The following is a 19,724-nucleotide window of genomic DNA, read 5'->3' as shown; positions in this document are numbered from 1 at the left end:
CCCCAAATGTTGAGGGCCATTTTTTTAAATGGAAGGAACAACAGTGCCCCAAAAGAGCTGGTGGTGCTTAATTCCACAGGTGAGGAAGGAGGGAGGGAGGGAGGGAGGGAGGGAGGAAGGGAGGAAGGAAGGGAGGAAGGAAGGAAGGAAGGAAGGAAGGAAGGAAGGAAGGAAGGAAGGAAGGAAGGAAGGAAGGAAGGAAGGAAGGAAGGAAGGAAGGAAGGAAGGAAGGAAGGAAGGAAGGAAGGAAGGAAGGAAGGAAGGAAGGAAGGAAGGACACAGAGCAGGGGACACAGCCACGGTCACCTGGGTGACAACACCCAAAGGCAAGGGCTGCCAAAAGGAGCTGATCCATGTCCAACAGGTGAGGTGGCACCTGCCCCCAGTGTCACCAGCCCCACCTGGTAGTACTTGATGGCTTTGGTGAGCGGCTCCACATTGACGGTCTCGTCCAGCTGGTCCTTGTGGAGCAGCTCGATCAGGAAGTCCAGGGAGCGCTCGTGGACGCTCATCTCGGGGTACAGGGTCCCCACCTTCTTGTACACCTCCACACTGCAGCGGTTCAGGGCCCTGAGGGGACAGGGACAAGGGGCTGGGGGCATCTCCAGGCAGGACATGGGAAATCAGAGCCCTGAGGCACTGCTGGCCTGGGGACAGGGACACAGCTGTGACCTGGCTGGGGCTGGAGGGCCTTCCCAAGGGGACACCAGGAGGTGCATGGAGATGGGAACCCCCACATGGGAATAAGGGGATCCTGCTGCTTCTTTGTAGCCTGGCTCCCAAAATTCCTTCATGTGTCATCTCTTGGGAAGGACACACAGAGGTCACAGAGAAGGGGATCCTGCAGGATTTTTCTAGACTGGTTCCCAAAATTCCTTCATGTGTCACCTCTTGAGAAGGAGAAGGGGAACCCATCCATCTTCTCTAGCCTGGATCCCAAAATTCCTTCCCATGTCACCCATTGGGAAGGACACACAGAGGTCACAGAGAAAGGGATTTGCATAAGGTTATAAAGAAATCCCACTGCTGTTTTCTGGCCTGGTTCCCAAAATCCCTTCTCATGTCACTCATTGGGAAGGACACAGAGAGCTCACAGAGAAAGGAACCCTGATGGCTTTTTCTAGAGTGGCTCCCAAAATTCCATCACGTGTCATGTCTTGGGAAGGACACACAGAGGTCACAGAGAAGAGGATCCTGCTGCTTTTTTCTAGCCTGGCTCCCAAAATTCCTCCATGTGTCACCTCTTGAGAAGGAGAATGGGAACCCATCCATTTTCTCTATCCTGGATCCCAAAATTCCCTTCCCATGTCATCCTTGAGAGTAACACTGAGAGGTCACAGAGAAAGGGATCCCAGAGCTTTTTTCCAGCCCAGTTCCCAAAATCCCATGTGATCTCTTGAGGGACACAAAGAGGTCATGGAGAAAGGGATCCCACTGCTTCTCCTCCCAAAATCCCTTCCCATGCCATCCCTTGGGAAGGACACACAAAGAGGCTCACAGAGAAACGACCCCATGGCAAGGCAATAAAAGCCACCCCACCACCCTTTCCCAGCCCGGCTCCCCAAACCCCTGGAACTCCGCCCGCGGAGGGAGGGGCGGGGCGGGGACTCACTGCTCGTATTTGTGCAGCGTGGCCTGGAGCAGGCTCAGGGAATAGACGAGGCCGGCGGCGAAGCTGAGCTGCTCCCCGGGGGCTCCGCGCAGCCCCGCCCGCTCCGCGCAGCTCTCGCTCAGCTCGAACCTCTCCTGCGCCTGTTTGCTGATCAGCTCGGCCTGCGGGGACAGGGAAATCCTTCAGGGCATCCCGTGCCTCCCTGCTGCGTCCTGCTGAGCCCTGGGTAACAGCCCTGCGCCCCCAAAAAGTGACCTGTCCTTGCAAAGTGACCCTGAGCGCTCTCACTGCCGAGTCACCACCCCTGGCTGCTTCCGCCCCTTCCCTTCTCCCAGACCATTTTATAATCGTGGAATCATGGAATTATTTAGGTTGGAAAAGTCCTTTAAGACCACAGAGTCCAACTGTTCCCTCCCAGCACCACCACTGACCATGTCCCCAAGTGCCACATCCACAGAGCTGATAAATCCCCCCAGGGATGGGGACTCCACACTGTCCCCAAGTGCCACATCCACAGAGCTGTTAAACCCCCTGGGGATGGGGACTCCACACTGTCCTGAGCAGCTGGGCCAGGCCTGGACACCTCTTTCCAGGAGGAATTTTCCCAATATCCCACCTGAACCCCTCCAGGGATGGCAGCTCCGGTTACTCCAGAACTTTGGGAAGTTCTCCAGCAGTAAACAGCCCAAATCCCCAGTTCCCCTCGGGGACAAAGGTGTGGTTTGCCAGGCAGGGGTTGTCCCCAGGCTGTCCCACCTTGCAGATGAGGCGTGGGATGAGCAGGAGCACCAGGACGCAGTCGTGGTCACCGCCGTGGCGCAGGAAGCTGTCGGGCATGAAGGAGGTGAGGAGGGACACGTGGCGGTTGGCCTGCTGCACCTCCATCTGCCGCAGCTCCATCTCGATGGCCTGAGGGACACTCAGAGTCACTGCCTGCTCCAGGGCCTCCCTGGCACAGCCCAGCTCGGGGGATCACTCATGGAATGCTGCTCCTTGGACTGGGATCTCCCAGCCCACCCAGCGTCACCCCGTGCCATGGGCAGGGACACCTTCCTCTGTCCCAGGCTGCTCCAGCTTGGCCTTGGGCACTTCCAGGGGTGGGGTAGCCAGAGTTTCTCTGGGAAATCCCTTCCAGGGCCTCACCACCCTCACAGGGAAGAATTTTTTCCCAATATCCCAGCCCAATCTCCACTCTTCCAGTAGAAGCCATTCCCTGGCTCCTGTCCCTCCATCCCTTGTCCCCAGTCCCTCTCCAGTTCTCCTGGAGTCCCTTCAGGCCCTGCAAGGGGATCTGAGGTCTGCCTGGATTTTTCTCTTCTCCAGGTGAACATTCCCAGCTCTCCCAGCCTCACTCCAAAGCAGAAGGGCTCCAAAATCCTGGAAGGTTTGTGCTGGAAGGACCTTAAAGCCCATCTCATTCCAGCCCCTGGAACACCTCCCACTAGCCCAGGTTGCTCCAAGCCCTGTCCAGCTCAGCTTTGGACACTTCCAGGGATCCAGGGACAGCCACAGCTCTGGGAATACCCTGGAGCCTGTCCCAGGGTATGGATTAGCCCATCCAGGTCTCCTGCTGGCCCTACCTTGGCGTGAGCTTTTGTCTCTGCAAATTTGATCTTGAAGTCAAACATCTCGGGGGGCGGCTGCTGCTGCTTCTCTGCAGATGCCTCCTGCTGGCTCATCAGCTCCCGGTTCACGTCCTGGCCACAGGGACATGGGACATGAGGACATGGAGATCAGGGACCCCACACCTCCAGCAAGCCCCTCCCCAAACCTCCCAGCACCTCCTCCTCGTGGGGCTCCTTGTGCAGCACCCAGGGAAGGTGGAGGGGAGGGAGAGGCACCAAGAGTGTTCCAGTCCTGGAATATCCACAGGCTCACCCCCCCCAGCTCCTTCCCTGCCAGCAGACCTGAGCCCAGGGCTGGGATAACCCCCACAGGGAAGATTTTTTTCCCAATACCCCATCTAAATGCCCACTTTTCCAGTGGGAAGCCATTCCCTGTGTCCTATCCCTCCAACCCTTGTCCCAAGTCCCCCTCCAGCTCTCCTGGAGCCCCTTTAAGGCACTAAAAGGGCCTCTGAGGTCTCTTTGAAGTCTTCACGGACATTCCCAACTCTCCCAGCCTATCCCTGTAGGAGAAGGCACTGGGTGGGTCCCTATGGAAGCTCCACAAGGAACCCACTCAGCTCCAAGCTGTATCCTGCCATACCCAGGACATTCCCAGGGGACGCTCCCTCTGGCTCCCCTGGCCACCAGGACACTCCCAGGGGACGCTCCCTCTGGCTCTCCTGGCCACCAGGTGAGCTCCAGGAGGAGCTGGAGGTGGGGACACACCTGCAGGTGAGCCGTGAGCTCCCGGTACTTTTTGATGGTCTGCTGGTAGTCGGCCACGGTCTCCTGGGCGGCCTCCACGCGCTTCTCGGCCTGGCGCACGCGCGCCGTGGCCATGTCCAGCTGCTCCCGCAGCTCCAGCTCCGTCTCCCGGGCGTTCTCCTGCAGCTCGTCGTTCATCTCGTTCATGGCCTCCTGCAGGGAGGGGGCACCCAGGGCACAAAGTCACACAATGTGGCTCAGATGTGTCCCCGGAGCTCTGGAGAGCTGACGCAAATTCCTGCTGGCGCCATCATTCCAGCTCCCCATCCCAGGAGCTGGAATTCCTGGGATAAGAGCTGCTGCTGGAGCAGCTCTTTCCAAGGAATTCAGCAGCAGTTATCCCAGGAATTCAGCAGTGTTATCCCAGGGAATTCAGCAGTGTTATCCCAGGGAATTCTGCCTTACCAGGTCCCCGACAGTCTCACGCAGCTCCCGGACCTTCTCCTCCAGATCCAGGTTTCTCTCTGTCAGAGTCTCCACCATCTCCTCAGCACCCAGCGCTGCGTCCACCTGCCAGGACACACATCCCAATCCATCCCTGCTCCAGGACACACATCCCAATCCATCCCTGCTCCAGGACACACATCCCAATCCATCCCCTGCCATCCCAATCCATCCCTGCCAGGACACACATCCCAATCCATCCCTGCCAGGACACACATCCCAATCCATCCCTGCTCCAGGACACACATCCCAATCCATCCCTGCTCCAGGACACACATCCCACCTCCAGGCAGAGCCCAGCACAGCTCCACTGCTGGAACAGGGTTTGGAATTAGGGAATATGGGACCAGGAGTGTTGGTCCCTGCAGTGGGATCTCCAGAAGTCTCAATGCCCCAAATGTCCCCAAAGTGCCCCGAATGTCCATGAACATCCCAAATATCCCATCCCACCTGTCCCTCACCTGCTCCTTGAGCTCATCCACCGTCTTCTCCGCCTGCTTCACCTCCTCCTGCAGCTTCTCCCGCTGCTGCCGCAGCGACTCCAGCTCTGTGTTCTTCTTCTCCATCTGCTTCTGGAGCTTCACGTGCTCCTGCTTCTCTGAGGCCGACAGGTCCCGCATCCTGCACAGCCACAGCTCCTGTCAGGCCCTCCCAAGAGCCCCTGTGTGCCCCAGCCAGGATAACAGAGCTCATCCATCCCCATCCGCCCCTCCCTGGTGGGGACATGAGCAACGTTCCCCAAATCCAGCTCATTTACACCAAGGGATGGGTCCCACCTGAACCTCTTGGCTGTGGATTCCCAGATAAAAAGCCCATCCATGAGCACCCAAGCCCTGGAAGGTGGGATCATCCAGGGAGAGGTAGATCCCAGGGCTGGGCAGGGTCTGGAGAACGGTGCTGGGATACCAAGCACCACATCCATGGGGAATGAGGCTGGAGTGGCTCATTGTCCCCATCCCCACCAATGCCCTGTGACAAGGGACTCTCCCTTCCCTGTGGATGCTTTAAGAGCTCTGCAAAGATCCCAGAGCCATCAGCAGGAATGACATGGGCTGCTCCAGAGAAGGATTGGGATCAGTGCTCTCAGACTTAGGGAGCACAAGAGGCCTGGGAAGGAATTTGGGGAAGCACAGGTGAGCTCCCACCTGACAAGAGCCTCCTTGAGCCTGGCATTCTGCTCCTCCAGCTGTTTGACCTGGTAGCTGGATGCTGCTCCGTCAGAGCCTGTGGAGGAAAGGAGGAATCAGAATCCCAGAATCCCAGACTGGTTTGGGTGGGAAGGGACCTTAAATCCCCCCATTCTCCTGACATGGGCAGGGACACCTCTCACTATCCAGGGTGCTCTAAGCTCCATCCAACCTGGCTTTGGACACTTCCAGGGATGGAGCAGCCACAGCTTCTCTGCAAGAATTCATTCCAGGACCTCGGGAGCCTCACAGAGAAGAATTCCTTCCCAATATCTCACCTAACCCCACTCCCTTCCCCATTCTCCAAGCCCAAACTCCCTCTCCCTTCCCACCTTTCTCCTCAATCTCGTGCTTGAGGATCTCCAGGTCCATGGTGAGGTATTCCACCTTCTCCTTGAGGGAATCCACCTCCTGCTGCAGGGACTCTGCCCTCTCCTCAGCCATCTCCTTGTCCAGCGTGGCCATCTCGATGGCGTCGGCCGTGTCCGCCATCTCCTCCATGTACCTCTCCTTGGCTTCCAGGGCATCCTTGGCTTCCTGTGGGCAAGCACAGCAGCTGAGGGGACCCCACAACTCTGGAGAGACCCCAAAACAGCTCTCAGGAAATTATTGCCCCTCAAGGCTCTCCCAAGTCCAATGCACACTGGGTTATCTGGGATGAGAGGGGACAGCCCAGCGCTCCAGGGTGTCCCACTCCTCTCTTCCCTGCTCCACACCCAGAGAGCCTGGCAGGAGAAGCAGGTGAGGACAAAGGTAAGGAGACAGGGAATACTGGAGCAGACAGATAAATCCTTGGGGAAAGAAACCAGGAATCCACTGTGAAAAGTAGGGCAGGGAGAAGGAAACGCTCCTTGGCTGCTTGGATGGAATCCTGGGAGCTGCAGGCACAGCTGAGGGGGAAAGGGAAACTCCTGGAACTCCTGGAGAGAGAGAGAGAGAGAGGGAAGAAGGAAGCACCTGGAGAGACAGAGAGAAGGGGGAAACATCTGGAGAGAGAAGGAAGAGGGAAGCACCTGGAAAGAGAGGGAATAAGGAATTCAAATCCTGCCTCAGCTCAGCCTGATTCCCAAATACACCTGACGTCAATTCGGAGCAGAGGAAAAGACCTCGAGTTGCACCAGGGGAGGTTTAGTTGGACATTGGGAACATTTCCTCCCAGAAAGGTTTGTCAGGGCTGGAATTCCTCCTGCAGTCACCTCTGCAGGCACTGCCCCATTCCCAGCACACTCCCTCACCTTCTTGGCCTCCTTCAGGCGCTTCTGGAGGTCAGCCTGCTGCTCCTGCATTTTGCTCTTCCATTCCTGCACCTGCTCCAGCTGGATCTTGTACTTCTCCAGCTCCTTGAGCTTCGCCTTGTCCTCATTTCTCTTGATTTTCAGTGTCTCCAGCTTCTCCTCAAGGTCCCTGACCTGAGCACGGAGATTCTCCTCCTCCTACAACACCGAGCAGAGAATTAGAGAAGGAGCAGGGACATCCTTGGACAGAGCTCTGGAAGCCCAGGGAACCTGGCCTGACTTTGGTCATCCATATTGGGGCAGTCTGAGATGAGAGGGACTTGGGACAAAGGCCTGGAGTAGCAGAATTGGATGGGATTTTGGGAAGGAATTCCTGGCACAGGTTGCCCAGAGAAGCTGAGGCTGCCTGATCCCACTGCAGCATCCACATCATTCCCAGGTGATCTCCCCCCAGGGAAAACTGATCCAGCTCCTTTTCCAGCAGCTCAGCTCCCAGGGCAGGGAAAGGCTGATGCCAGCATTCCCCAAAGGGACAAAGGGATGTCACCTCCCTCCCTAGCAGCAGCCACAGGGGCTAAAGCTTCAAATCCCAAAGCTGGATGACAGCAAGGAACAGGTCTTGGAAAAATCCAGAACCTCCCATGGATTCCACCTCTGCTGCTTTCCCAGCCTGGAAATTCTGATGTTCCCAAAGATCCACTTCTGCACCCAGCTACAGAAACCAGAGAGCTCTGGGCATGGGGACACGGGGGGGGACATCCCCTGTCCCCACCCTGGGGTGCCTTCCCCAGCCCTACCTTCCACACACAATCCCAAAGCCCTGTCCTCTCCTGCTATTCCATTCCCTGGCCTTGTGCCCCATCTCTCCCAAGCTCTGATCAACTCATTAATCAAAGCAGGATGGAAGTGATGGAAGGGTATTTTAAAGATCAAAACAGGAATAACTCTGTAATGATTAAAAATCCCTGAATTCGAGAAATATTGCATCTTTCTGGGTGGGCTTTGCATCCCAAAGCAGGAGGGCCCCCAGTGCATCCCTGCTGGTCCCTCCACCCCAATTCCCCCAAGTTTGGGAAATCCTGAACCTCTCCAAGGGGTCTTTCCATCCCAAGGCAGGAGGGTCCTCAGTACATCCCTGGTCTCTCCACCCCAATTCCCCCAAGTTTGGGAAATCCTGAACCTCTCCAAGGGGTCTTTCCACCCCAAGGCAGGAGGGTCCTCAGTGCCTCCCTGCTGGTCCCTCCAGCCCAGTTCTCCCAGCACCAGTGGGTGCTGCCAACTGGACCCTCTGGATTTAACAGGATCAAGCTCTGACTCAGAGCCTCAACCCTGCCAAACTGCTCCGATGCCACCCGTGTCCCACGGGGATTTGGGAAGGGATGGAAGTGCACTGGGAATTCTCTTTGGAAGTGGCCTCGCAGCTTTGCTGCCTCTTCCTCTGTCCTGGCCAGCTCCGACCTGTCCCAATGCTCCTCCCACAGCCCAGTGACCACCCCCAGGACCCTCCAGGGCTGCTGCTGCTGCTGCTGCTGCTGCTGCTGCTGCTGCTGCTGCTGCTGCTGCTGCTGCTGCTGCTCCTCCTCCTCCTCCTCCTCCTCTCCTGCCCGCTGGGGAGCACGGGCAGAGCCCAGCGCTCACCTGGGCACGGTTCAGGGCAGAGCTCACCTGGGCAGGGCTCACCTTGGTGGGCGAGGGGACCGGGGGTGCCCCCGGGGAGCCGAGGGAGGGCGTGGGGATGACGGGGGCCACCAGCGGGGTCTGGGCGGGCGTGCCGGGCTCGCTGCTGCTCATCTCCCCCCCGGACGCCGAGGCCGAGCCCGAGGGCCCGGCGGTGCCGCCGGACGCCGATGATGTGGGGGTCCGGGTGGGCTGCAAAACACCAGCAGGGGTGAGGGGGAGCCAGGGGGGACATCCCAAGGGATGGTGCTCCCACAGCTCCCACCGTGACTCCCAGATTCCCATTTCCAGTAGCGTCGCTGACTTCTGTCACTGTCAGACGCTCTGGAGGAGCTGGGCTCGGAGAGAGAGAATTCATGGATAATCCATTGGGGAAGGACTCCACGTCTTTCCCAGAGAAGCTGTGGCTGCCTCACGTCCCTGGAAGTGCCCAAGGCCAGCTTGGAGCACCCTGGGATAATTGGAGATGTCCCTGCTGTGGCACTGGATGATCTCCAAGGGCCCTCCCAGCCCAAACCATTCCAGGATTCCAGGATTCCATTTCCCAGCTCCAGAGGATGAGACAGCAAAACCTCAGAGCCCATCAAGATGAGAACCCAGTTTTAGGGGAGCAACAAGAAAATCAACCAGGAGTGAGTTCCCAGGGTCCAGGGGGGCCTGGTGCTGCTTCATTAGCGCTTATGAGGCTGTTAATTAATCACTGTCTGAGCCCAGGCTCAGTGGGAAAAGGGGTGAGGGAAGCACCAGGTGCCCTCCCAGCTCCCACTGGTCTCCTCATGGACCCTATTTCTGGACCACTCACTTCTGACTGCATAAATTAAATTTCCTGACTTGATTTTGTTTCTAGAAATGGGATTTTTGGTGCCATGAGGGTTCACCTAGTGTGTGGTTTCACCCATGGGTACAGCTGAGAAAGAGAAACATTCACCCTCTGCCCTTATTTTCCCCAAAAATGGAGGCAAATCTGAGTTAACTTGACTGCAGCAAGTCCAGCACCCCTTGGATAGGCCCAGCCTGCCCTCCTGGGATGATCCCAGCTCTCCCAGGCACAGAAAACGGAACTTCTGGGTGGCACCGAGCCCCACGCGCTTTCTTTCAGATACAACTCCAAACAAAGGTGTTTGTTGTTCCTGCTGCTTTTGGGGTCACAGATCCCCCCAGAGAGCAGAGTTAGATGGGATGTTGGGAAGGAATTCCAGGCTGTGAGGGCAGGGAGGCCCTGGCACAGGTTGCCCAGAGAAGCTGCGGCTGCCACACCCCTGGAAACGTCCAAGACCAGGTTGGATGGGGCTTGGAGCCACCAGGGATAGTGGGAGCTGGTCCTGGCTGGAGCTGGATGGGCTTTAGGTCCCTTCCAAGCCAACCCATTCAATGATTCCAGGATCCCAACTCCCCCTCCCTGCCCAGGCAGGTGTGAGGCCAAAGGAGCAGGAGGTCCCATGGGACATCCCGCAGAGACATCAACAAGAACCATCCAAAGCCAGGGAATGAGGTGATTCCAGGGCCCTGGAGCTGATGGAATCCACCCCTGCCTGGGGCTGGAAGCACCTGCTGAGGATGGAGCCCTCCCTGCAGGAGAGTTCTCCACCTCCAAACTCAATCTTTAAGGATTTCTTTCCCACATTTCCCCCCTTCGAGCCACAAGTCCCTTCCCAAGGTGAATGCTGCTGGCTGGAGCAGCCCCCGAGGGCCAGCTGGGACCACACAGCCCTGCCTGACACCTCAGGTGCTCTCAGATCCCACTCAGATCCCACCTCAGGCTCTCTCAGATCCCACTGATCTGATCTCTCAGATCCCACTCAGATCCCACTGAACACCTGGCACAAACTGGGACAGTCAGGGAGCAGCAACGCCCACAGGGACCCCCTGGCACAGCCTGGGCACTGCCACATGGATTTCACACTGTTCCATCCTGGGAGAAGGTCCTCAAGGATCTGGACCTGCTCCAAAGGAGCCCATCAGAGGAGCTGTGAGCTCCTCTGGGCTCTGCACAATGAGGTGGGAGGACAACGGTGGGGTTGGGAACCAAGGGGTTGTGTTTGAGTGGGGTTGGCCACCAGAGGATCACGTTTGAGATGGCATCCACAAGAATGGCCATGTTTGAGTGGGGTTGGCACCCAATGGGCCATGTTTGAGTGGTACTGGCAAAGAATGGATTGTTTGTGAGTGGGGTTGGCACTCAACGAGCTGTGTTTGAGCGGGGTTGGCACGCAATGGATCATGTTTGAGTTGGCATCCACAAGAATGGCCACGCTTGAGTGGGGTTGGCAATGAATGGATCATGTTTGGGTGGGATTGGGAACCAATGGATTGTGTTTGAGCTGGGTTGGCAGTGAATGGATCAGGTCTGGGTGGTGTTGGCACCCAACAGATCATGTTTGGGTAGGGTTGGCAATGAATGGATCATGTTTGGGTAGGGTTGGCACCCAACAGATCATGGCTGGGTGGGAATGGGAATCAATGGATTGTGTTTGAGTGGGGTTGGCACCCAACGAGTTGTGTCTGAGCAAGGTTGGCGACCAACAGCTCATATTTGAGTGGGGTTGGCAATGAATGGATCATGTTTGAATGGTGTTGGCAACCAATGGATTGTGTTTGGGTGGGGTTGGCACCCAACAGCTCATGTTTGGGTAGGGCTGGCAATGAATGGATCATGTTTGGGTGGGATTGGGAACCAATGGATCGTGTTTGAGCTGGGCTGGCAATGAATGGATGACGTTTGAATAGTGTTGGCACCCAACAGCTCATGTTTGGGTGGTGTTGGCACCCAACAGCTCATGTCTGAGTGGGGTTGGTACCTAATGCACCATGTTTGAGATAGTGTTGGCATCCAATGGGTTGTGTTTGAGCGGAGCTGGCACCCAATGGCCCAAGTTTGAGTGGGGTTGGCAATGAATGGATCATGTTTTGAGTGGGGCTGGCACCCAATGGCCCGTGTTTGAGTGGGGCTGGCACCCAATGGCCCATGTTTGAGATGGTGTTGGCACCCAATGGCCCATGTTTGAGATGGTGTTAGCATCCAATGGGTTGTGTTTGAGATGGTGTTGGCACCCAATGGCCCATGTTTGAGTGGGGCTGGCACCCAACGGCCCGTGTTTGAGTGGGGCTGGCACCCAATGGCCCATGTTTGAGATGGTGTTGGCACCCAATGGGCCCATGTTTGATGGGGCTGGCACCCAATGGCCCGTGTTTGAGTGGGGCTGGCACCCAATGGCCTGTGTTTGATGGGGCTGGCACCCAATGGCCCGTGTTTGAGTAGGGCTGGCACCCAGTGGCCCATGTTTGAGTGGGGCTGGCACCCAATGGCCCGTGTTTGATGGGGTTGGCACACAATGGCCCATGTTTGAGTGGGGCTGGCACCCAATGGATCCTGTCTGCGGTGCTGCTGGCACCCGGGGTGATCCACGCTCGTGACGGGGTTGACACCCGATGCTTTGAGTGGCGCTGGCACCCCCGGGGCCATCGGTGTCCCCCGCGCTCGGTGCCCCCACCGTGGCTGCTCACCTTGGGTCGGCGGGCGGTGCTCTGGAGGGCAGCGGGAGCGGAAGCAGAGAGGACAGACAGTCACACAGGGACAGAGGAGCAGAGAACAGCCGGCGGCGGCCGGAGCGGCAGAGCAGGGAAAGGAGACAAAAGACAGCACGGCATCGTTAGTGTGCCCGGCATCGTTAGCGTGCCCCGTGGCACCGGGTGCGTGCGGCGTCGTTAGCCTGGGGGCTCGTTAACCTGCTCCACGGGCAGAGATCCCATGGCACCACCTGGCACAGCTCCCATGGGATCCCCTGGCACAGCTCCCATGGGCACCACAGGAGCAGAGCCCAGAGCCAGCCCTTGCCCCATCCCCGCCCCTCCAGCCGAGTGTGGGGACAGAGCTGGGGACAGAGGGCACATCCTGAACCCCCAGCCCAATCCTACAGATACCCCAGGGCAGATCCACCTTGTATTTCCAAGGAATTTTAGTCTTCAGAGGCAAAGTCTGGTTGGTTCAGGTTGGCTGGGCATTCCATGGGCACGGGGGGTTTGACCTCCCATGCCTTTCCCAGAGACCCCCGGAGTAGGATGTGGAAAGGATTTAATCTTAAACATGAGTTTTCTCCTCTCCTCATCTCTCTGGTTTTCCAAAAGGCCCAGAGCACCCTGGACCAGCTGCCCCAGAGACCCCAGGCTCTGCTTTGTTTAACCAAAAATTCCAGGGACACCACAGAGCTGATCCCACACTCCCAACTTTTCCTTTCATGGCTGGAATTAAGTCATCCATGATTTTGGGGCAGGACCCCCCACACCCCTCCATGCACATGCAGCAGCTCCCAGCAGCTCAGGGAGGGGAGGCCACAGGGCCCAGCCTGGAACAGAGACAAATATGAAATCATTTAGCATTTTTCCCCTTAAAAACAATCCCTAATGGATGGAAAAGGAGGAGTGACCAGGCTGGTCCTGGGGGGCAGCGGGTGGGCATTGGGAACATCTGCCCAGCTGCAGCCTTGGAGCACTTCCACGCTCTCCCTCATTTCTGATTCCATGACCTAATCCCAGCTGGGAATAAACAGGAGCAGAGCAGATGGATAATGGCACTGCCACATGATCTCATGTCCAGGATGGGGACATGAGGCACACGGAGCCCACCAGGGACCGGCAGCTCCAGCTGATCTCCAACACGGCCGTGTTCCCTCCCAAGGCCTCAGGAACCTCGGAGCTTTATTTCCCTGTTTTCAATATCAACCAGGATGTGTTTGCACTTCCAAACTTCCCATGACCTCTGGCATTGCTTCAGCTAAATCCTGCTCTGCTCACTTGCAGCCTATTCCCATGTCAATCCATCTTCCACAACATGTCCTGAGTGACCAAATTTGTCAGAAAAATGGAATTGCAGCAGCAAAAGGTGAAACCCTCAGGACGCCTTTCAGGAGCTCTCCAGCATCTTCCCAAAGTCCAAGTAAGCAACATGGAGCAGCAACAAAAATCTGGGAAACACTTGGAAAACGTCTTCTTCAGGAATTCCACACGTGGGGGGACTCAGGAGTGGGGCAGGGCTGGGGGATCCCACACTGACCACCAAATCCTTGGACATGGGGAAATGTTACCTGAGATGACTGAGTCCTGTCCTGGGGGACACCAAATCCTTCCCTGGGGACACTGATCCTTCTCCTGGGTGGGGGACACTGATCCCTGTCCCAGGGGACACCGAACCTTGTCCTGGGGGACACCAAGCCCTCAAGTGGGGGACACTGAGCCTTATCATGGGGAACAATGAGCCTTGTCCTGGGGGACACAGAGCCCCAAACTGGGGGACAATGAGCCTTGTCCTGAGGGACACAGAGCCCCAAACTGGGGGACAATGAGCCTTGTACTGGGGGACACAGAGCCCCAAACTGGGGGACACAGAGCCCCGAACTGGGGAACAATGAGCCTTGTCCTGGGGGACATCAAGCCCTGAACTGGGGGACAATGAGCCTTGTCCTGGGGGACACAAAGCCCCAAACTGGGGAACAATGAGCCCCAAACTGGGGGACACTGAGCCTTGTCCTGGGGACACCAAGCCCTGAACTGGGGGACAATGAGCCTTGTCCTGGCCATGGCATGGGGGACACCAACCCAAACCACACCAAACCCTAAAAACAGGGAGAAGCCTCCTGGTAACCATCCCTAAAGCCATGTGAAATGACAGGGAATAATCCTGCTCTGTGCATCCTTCAGAGTTCTGGTCTCCTCCATGTGATGACCACTCAACGTTGAAGCTCCAAGACCCTCGGGATCCATGGCAAAGGGATGTTCTGGGATGCTCCAGCTGCTCTCTCCATCAGGAACAGGGGATGGCCGGGCTCCCCTCCACAGTGGCACCATCTGTCCCCAGCCAGTCATCCCTGGGCTCAGGAAAAGTGGGTGACCAGGAGGGGACGTGGATTTTCCGGTGTCCAGCACCGTTCCAGCCCTGGGAACAGAGGCTCCAGCCCCACCTGGACCCTCCTGGAGCCAGGATGCTCCAACCCCCCCGCTGGGGATGGATGGATGGATGGGGATGGATGTTCCACTGGAGGTTCTGGCTCTGCTGTGTAATGCTGCTGCATCAATATTTGATGGAACTACAAAACCTCAGCTCCCAGGGGAGCGTTGGGGGCTCCGAACTGGTGCGCTCCGAGATGGACTCAGCTCCGGGCAGCAGGAACTCTGGAAAAATCCTCCTGGACACCAAGGACTGACTGTGGTGGGGTCAGCATTGCCTGCTGAAGGTGGGGTCCCACAATCCCTCCTGATTTGGTCCCGCTCCAGGTGTGGGAATCCCGATCCAGGCAGGAGCAGCGAGTGCTGGATGGATGAGCAGGAATGTGTGAATGTCACCTTCCAGCAGGCAGGACAGGGGAGGTGTCACTGGAGCCTTCTCCTGGATTCAGTTTCAAGGCTTCAGGTCTGAACTTCACAGAATGTGGCTGCTGCTGTGGAGGATTCCCAGAGTTTCCAGGAGGATTCCGATTGGCAGCAGCCCCTGAGTGGGGTAGGCAGTGCTGGGGGTGATACCCAGGCACTGATCCAGTGCTGGTCCATGCTGATGCCATCCCACTCCATTCCCAGGAATTTGGCCCCTTGGAGGCACCTCCCCTCTGCTGGAGCTGAGTCTCAGCCCCAGGATGAGCCCCTCAGGGTGTGGTTCCCTGGGATACTGCTGGGAATTCTGCATTTGAAACAACCAGCACCACCCAGGTCTCACAGGTGTGATTCCATAGGCGAGGAGAGGAGCACCAGGAAAAGCAGGATGGAATCCAGGCTTGGGGCTGAGCTCCAGCAGCCCCCACTCCCCCCTCCAACGGGGCAGAGGGAAAGCAGCATCCGTGAAACTTTCCATGGGGAAGAGGATTAACGGGGACACGTGACGAGGAGCGTCCGTGTCTGAGCTCAGGGAGGTGCAGGGGTAAATCAGGAGCATTTCCTGCCAGGTATAGACCAGCTCGGGTCTATTCCCTGCCATCAGCCAAAAATTCCCAGGATTTCTCTTTAAGCTGAGCAGTGACATCGTGGTTACACTAAAAATAAACATATAGGCCAGTGCCCGCGCTGTCACCTGCGGGAATGGCAGCCTGGCGGGGACTCGGGTACTGCCAGCCTCTGGGAATGCCAAAGGCTGAACCCAGCAGTGTCGCTGGCAGGAAAACCGGGATTGTGGGCACACAGCTTCCCCAGGGTGGGCACCGGTGGCACTGGAAGCAGGGATGGCACCAGCAGCAGGAACAGCACTGACACTCTCAGGCTGTGGGGAACAGGGACAGCAGCAGGGATGGCACTGGCACCCCAGCAGCAGGGACAACACAGGCAGCAGGGACAGCACCGACACCCCCAGGCAGAGGGGATGGCAGCGGGGACAGGGCCCCGGCAGAGCCGCAGAGCCGCTGCATTGGCCGGGTGACACGGAGAGGGGACTCCGGGAGCTCGGAAGGCAAAGCCAGCCATGAACCGATGCTCACCCACCGCCCCCCTCCTCCCCGAGCCCGTCACGCTCCCAATTACAGCCCGGCAGCATCAACGCGGGGAAAACGGGGAAAACCAGCGAGGAGGAGGCGGCTGGGAAGCGGGGATGCGATGCCGGGGAGGAGGGGGGGATGCGGGCGCGGACCGTACCTTGCGTGTGGCCGGGGCCTGCCTCATCGTCGCGCAGGGACGGCCGGAGCGGGAGGAGACGGAGCAGCGGGTCAGTCAGCGCGGCCGGACACCGCCAATGGCCGCGGCCTGCCCGGGGCTCGGCGGGGGCTCAGGGGGTGCAGGGCAGCCCCCCCCGGCCGCGGCCGCTCGTCCCCGCTCCGCCGGTGGCTCCAACCACCGCCCCGGCGGCTCATGACATCACCGCGGAGGGGCCGCACCGCCGGGCGCTGCACCGAGCCGGGCGGGCGGGCGGTGTGCGGATGAGGATGAGGATGAGGATGGGGATGAGGATGTGATGCTGCGCTCGGGGAGGGGACGGGGCGACGGGGTTCTCAGCGGCTCGGAGCCCACCCGGGACAGCCCCCCCGGTGTCAGCTCCGCCGTGCTGGCGGCTCCGTGGCTGCGCTCGGTATCCCCGCAGCCAAACCCGCCCCGCGCTGGCAAATCCCCCGGGAGCGGACAGACGGACGGAGCGGAGCCCGGATGGACAGATGGCCGGCGCCGAGCCCGGAGGGATGGACAGATGGACAGAGGGATCATCTTGCCGCGCCGACATCCAGCGCCAGCTCCGCACCTCCTGCCGACACGGGCGGATCGAGGGAGCTCAGGGCAGCCCTGCACGGCTGAGGGTGCGGACAGACCCAAAATCCCTGCCCTAAAAATGCCACTCAGGGCGGCGTCCAGCACGTCCGGAGCCTCGCTGCCCTGCCAGGAGCATTCCCACAATTCCTGCCCGGCATCCCCCTTGTCCCTGGACAAGAACTCTGCTGGGAACCCACAGGATGTCACCAAGCACCATCTCCAAACTCTCCACAAATCCGTGTCCTGCCCCACGGAGTGCTGGAGAGCAGGAGAGCAGCTCCCTTTACATGCACAGAGCTTAAATCCCATCTATGATATGATTATTATATTATGTAACATGAACACATCCAGCTCCCGTTCCAGCTGTGTTATTTTCCAAAATTCCCACACTACGAGGGAGGGGAGAGGAGCTCAGGGTGCCCCAGGCTCACACCCAACCCTCCACACACAGAGGGAATTTTACCTCCAGTGTTTCCAGTCCCTCAGCACAATCCTGAAAATCAATCTCCTGGAAAAAGCATTTAAAGGCCTCCTTGACATCCCTGGATGCAGCCCCTCGAGGATGACATGCTGGGGACATCCTGTGTCCAACTGATCTGTGCTGGGATCTGATTCCTGAAAAACCCCTGGATCATGGAATCAGGGGTGGGGGAAGTGTCCAAGGCCAGGCTGGAGGGAGTTTGGAACAGCCTGGGATAGTGGGAGGTGCCCTTGCCCCTGGCAAGGGATGGAACTGGATGGGCTTTAAGGTCCCTTCCAATCCAAACCATCCCATAATTCTGGAGTCCCTCTGCTCTGGAATCAAGATTGCTGGGAATGGAAAAGGGAAAATTCCAGGGAATCCTCAGAGTGCCTGCAGGGGCTCCAGGAGAGCTGCAGAGGGGCTGGGGACAAGGCCTGCAGGGACAGGAGCCAGGGAATGGCTCCCACTGGGAAAGGGGAGATTGGGCTGGGATCTTGGCAAGGAATTCCTGCCTGGGCTGGAATTCCCAGATTTGCTGGGGCTGCCCCTGGATCCCTGGCAGTGCCCAAGGCCAGGCTGGACACTGGGGCTGGAGCCACCTGGGAGGGTGGGAGGTGTCCCTGGGTGGGTTTCAGGTCCCCTCTAACCCAGCCCATTCCATGATCTGCTCTCCTGCAGCTCCCTCTGGCTGGGGGCAGGCGCTGGGGGCAGGGCAGCATTCCCAAGGGACATTTTTGGGAGCTGGAATTGCATCTCTGAACAAAGAAACCCTGAGCTCCACCAGCCTGAGCACCACAAACCCCTTCAGGAGCCAGAGCTGACACAGGCCCACCTTTTAGGATCATTCAAATCCATTCCAACGCTCCAACAGAATCTCCCTCCCATTCCCACCAGCCCTGGCCCAACACAGGAGCCCCTTTTGAAGCATTTCCAGATGAAATCATCCTGGATCCGTGGCTTTAAGCCCCTGAATGATCCCAGTGCTGTGTCCATTTCTGGAGGAGCCACGTGCAGGCTCACACGGATTTAAGTTTAAGATAATTATGGGTATTAGAGCTGCTCTAATGAACCAGCTCCTCTCCTCACACACAGCTCTGCTCCCTAAATCCAGAATATATCAACTCTTCCCACACAAAGATCCAATAAATGCAGCAGCAGGGAGAAAATGCAATTAACCCCAGGGAAATGGTGTCAGGCGCTTTGGGGCTGTCCCTGAAACTCCTCAGGGATGGGTAAGGGAGGTTTTTTATCCTAAATCCATGAGAAGGAGCTGGTGGCACCACCACAGATGGGAGAATTCCTGGCCCTTGGGGGGATTGGAGAGGAGATGCCAGGGTTAACTCCAGCTCTCTTCCATGGAGCCATCCGTTTGCAGCACCAGATGCTGCTCAGCTCCTGGCCCCAGAGGGTCACATCCAAATAATGCCCACAGGCTCCCTTGGGGACACACGGAGCTGCCACAGGGCTGTCACCGAGCCTGAGGAACAGCAGGGCCTGGGAAATCAGCCCTGGCTCCATCCAGGCCCTGCCATGGGACACGGTTTGGGCAGCGGGGGTGAGCTGGGCTTCGGGAGCTGATGGATTATCCGTTCCTTGAAAGGATCAACGGGGCTTGGGGTGGCCCCTCTGTGCTCAACAGAACAGCTGGGACCTGCTCCGGGCCTGAACAGGCCAGTTGCTCCTGCATGGAGACCAGGATAACACCGGGATAACATCAGGATAACACTGGGATAACACCGGGATAGCACCGGGATAACACCAGGACAACAACTGGGTACTGACCTGGCTGCTCCTGCAGGGAGACCAGGATAACACCGGGATAACATTGGGATAACAACCAGACACTGATCTGGCCACTCCTGCATGCAGACCAGGATAACAACTGGGATAACACTGAGATAACAACCGGACACTGACTCCTGCATGGAGACCGGGATAAGACCAGGACAACAACCAGGTACTGACACGGACACCGGGATAACACCAGGATAACAACCGGACACTGACTCCACCACTCCTGCATGGAGACCAGGATGAGACCAGGATAACACCGGGATAACAACCGGACACTGACCTGGCTGCTTCTGTATGGAGACCAGGATAACAGTGGGATAACAGTGGGATAACACCGGGATAACAACCGGACACTGATCTGGCCATTCCTGCATGGAGACAGGGATGACACCGGGACAACACCCGGACACTGACCCAGCTGCTCCTGTATAACACCGGGATAACACCAGGATACTGACCTGGCCACTCCTACACAGAGACTGGGATAATACTGGGCTAACACCCAGACACTGACCTGGCTGCTCCTGCACAGAGACCGGGATAATACTGGGCTAACACCGGGATAACAACTGGGCACTGACCTGGCTGCTTCTGTATGGAGACCACGATAACACCAGGATAACACCGGGATAACAACCGGCACTGACCTGGCTGCTTCTGTATGGAGACCAGGATAACACTGGGATAACATTGGGATAACAACCAGACACTGACCTGGCCATTCCTGCA

General features: G+C 57.8%; 1 protein-coding gene and 1 long non-coding RNA gene across 8 annotated transcripts in view; both read right to left on the bottom strand.

Annotated features, from left to right (window-relative positions):
* DCTN1 (dynactin subunit 1) overlaps window positions 1-19,724 on the bottom strand; it is a 66,627-nt gene that overhangs the window by 10,509 nt on the left and 36,394 nt on the right. For 3 of the 7 annotated variants that reach the window (XM_071455864.1, XM_071455861.1, XM_071455860.1), the window contains exons 6-18: window positions 16,136-16,153; window positions 12,032-12,052; window positions 8,531-8,719; window positions 6,851-7,048; window positions 5,948-6,152; window positions 5,574-5,652; window positions 4,890-5,049; window positions 4,390-4,494; window positions 3,946-4,137; window positions 3,193-3,309; window positions 2,369-2,521; window positions 1,613-1,773; window positions 402-570 (exon numbers count right to left, since the gene is read on the bottom strand). In XM_071455864.1, coding sequence (XP_071311965.1) covers window positions 402-570; window positions 1,613-1,773; window positions 2,369-2,521; window positions 3,193-3,309; window positions 3,946-4,137; window positions 4,390-4,494; window positions 4,890-5,049; window positions 5,574-5,652; window positions 5,948-6,152; window positions 6,851-7,048; window positions 8,531-8,719; window positions 12,032-12,052; window positions 16,136-16,153 — 1,767 coding nt within the window. The remainder of the gene's footprint in view (window positions 1-401; window positions 571-1,612; window positions 1,774-2,368; window positions 2,522-3,192; window positions 3,310-3,945; window positions 4,138-4,389; window positions 4,495-4,889; window positions 5,050-5,573; window positions 5,653-5,947; window positions 6,153-6,850; window positions 7,049-8,530; window positions 8,720-12,031; window positions 12,053-16,135; window positions 16,154-19,724) is intronic. The other 4 variants (XM_071455862.1, XM_071455863.1, XM_071455865.1 and 1 more) reach the window with 2 other exon arrangements.
* LOC139604690 (uncharacterized) lies at window positions 13,189-16,129 on the bottom strand. The gene is made up of 2 exons (XR_011684060.1): window positions 14,088-16,129; window positions 13,189-14,044 (listed from the first exon to the last, which is right to left on the bottom strand). It is a non-coding gene; the product is annotated as an uncharacterized lncRNA (long non-coding RNA).

The sequence above is a fragment of the Agelaius tricolor genome, unplaced genomic scaffold, assembly GCF_023055355.1.
Source record: "Agelaius tricolor isolate 1412-34295 unplaced genomic scaffold, bAgeTri1.0.p SCAF_54, whole genome shotgun sequence".
In the NCBI taxonomy this organism is placed as follows: Eukaryota; Metazoa; Chordata; class Aves; order Passeriformes; family Icteridae; genus Agelaius; species Agelaius tricolor.
Note: the sequence above shows the minus strand (reverse complement) of the source record. Positions and strands in the feature narration are given on the sequence as shown.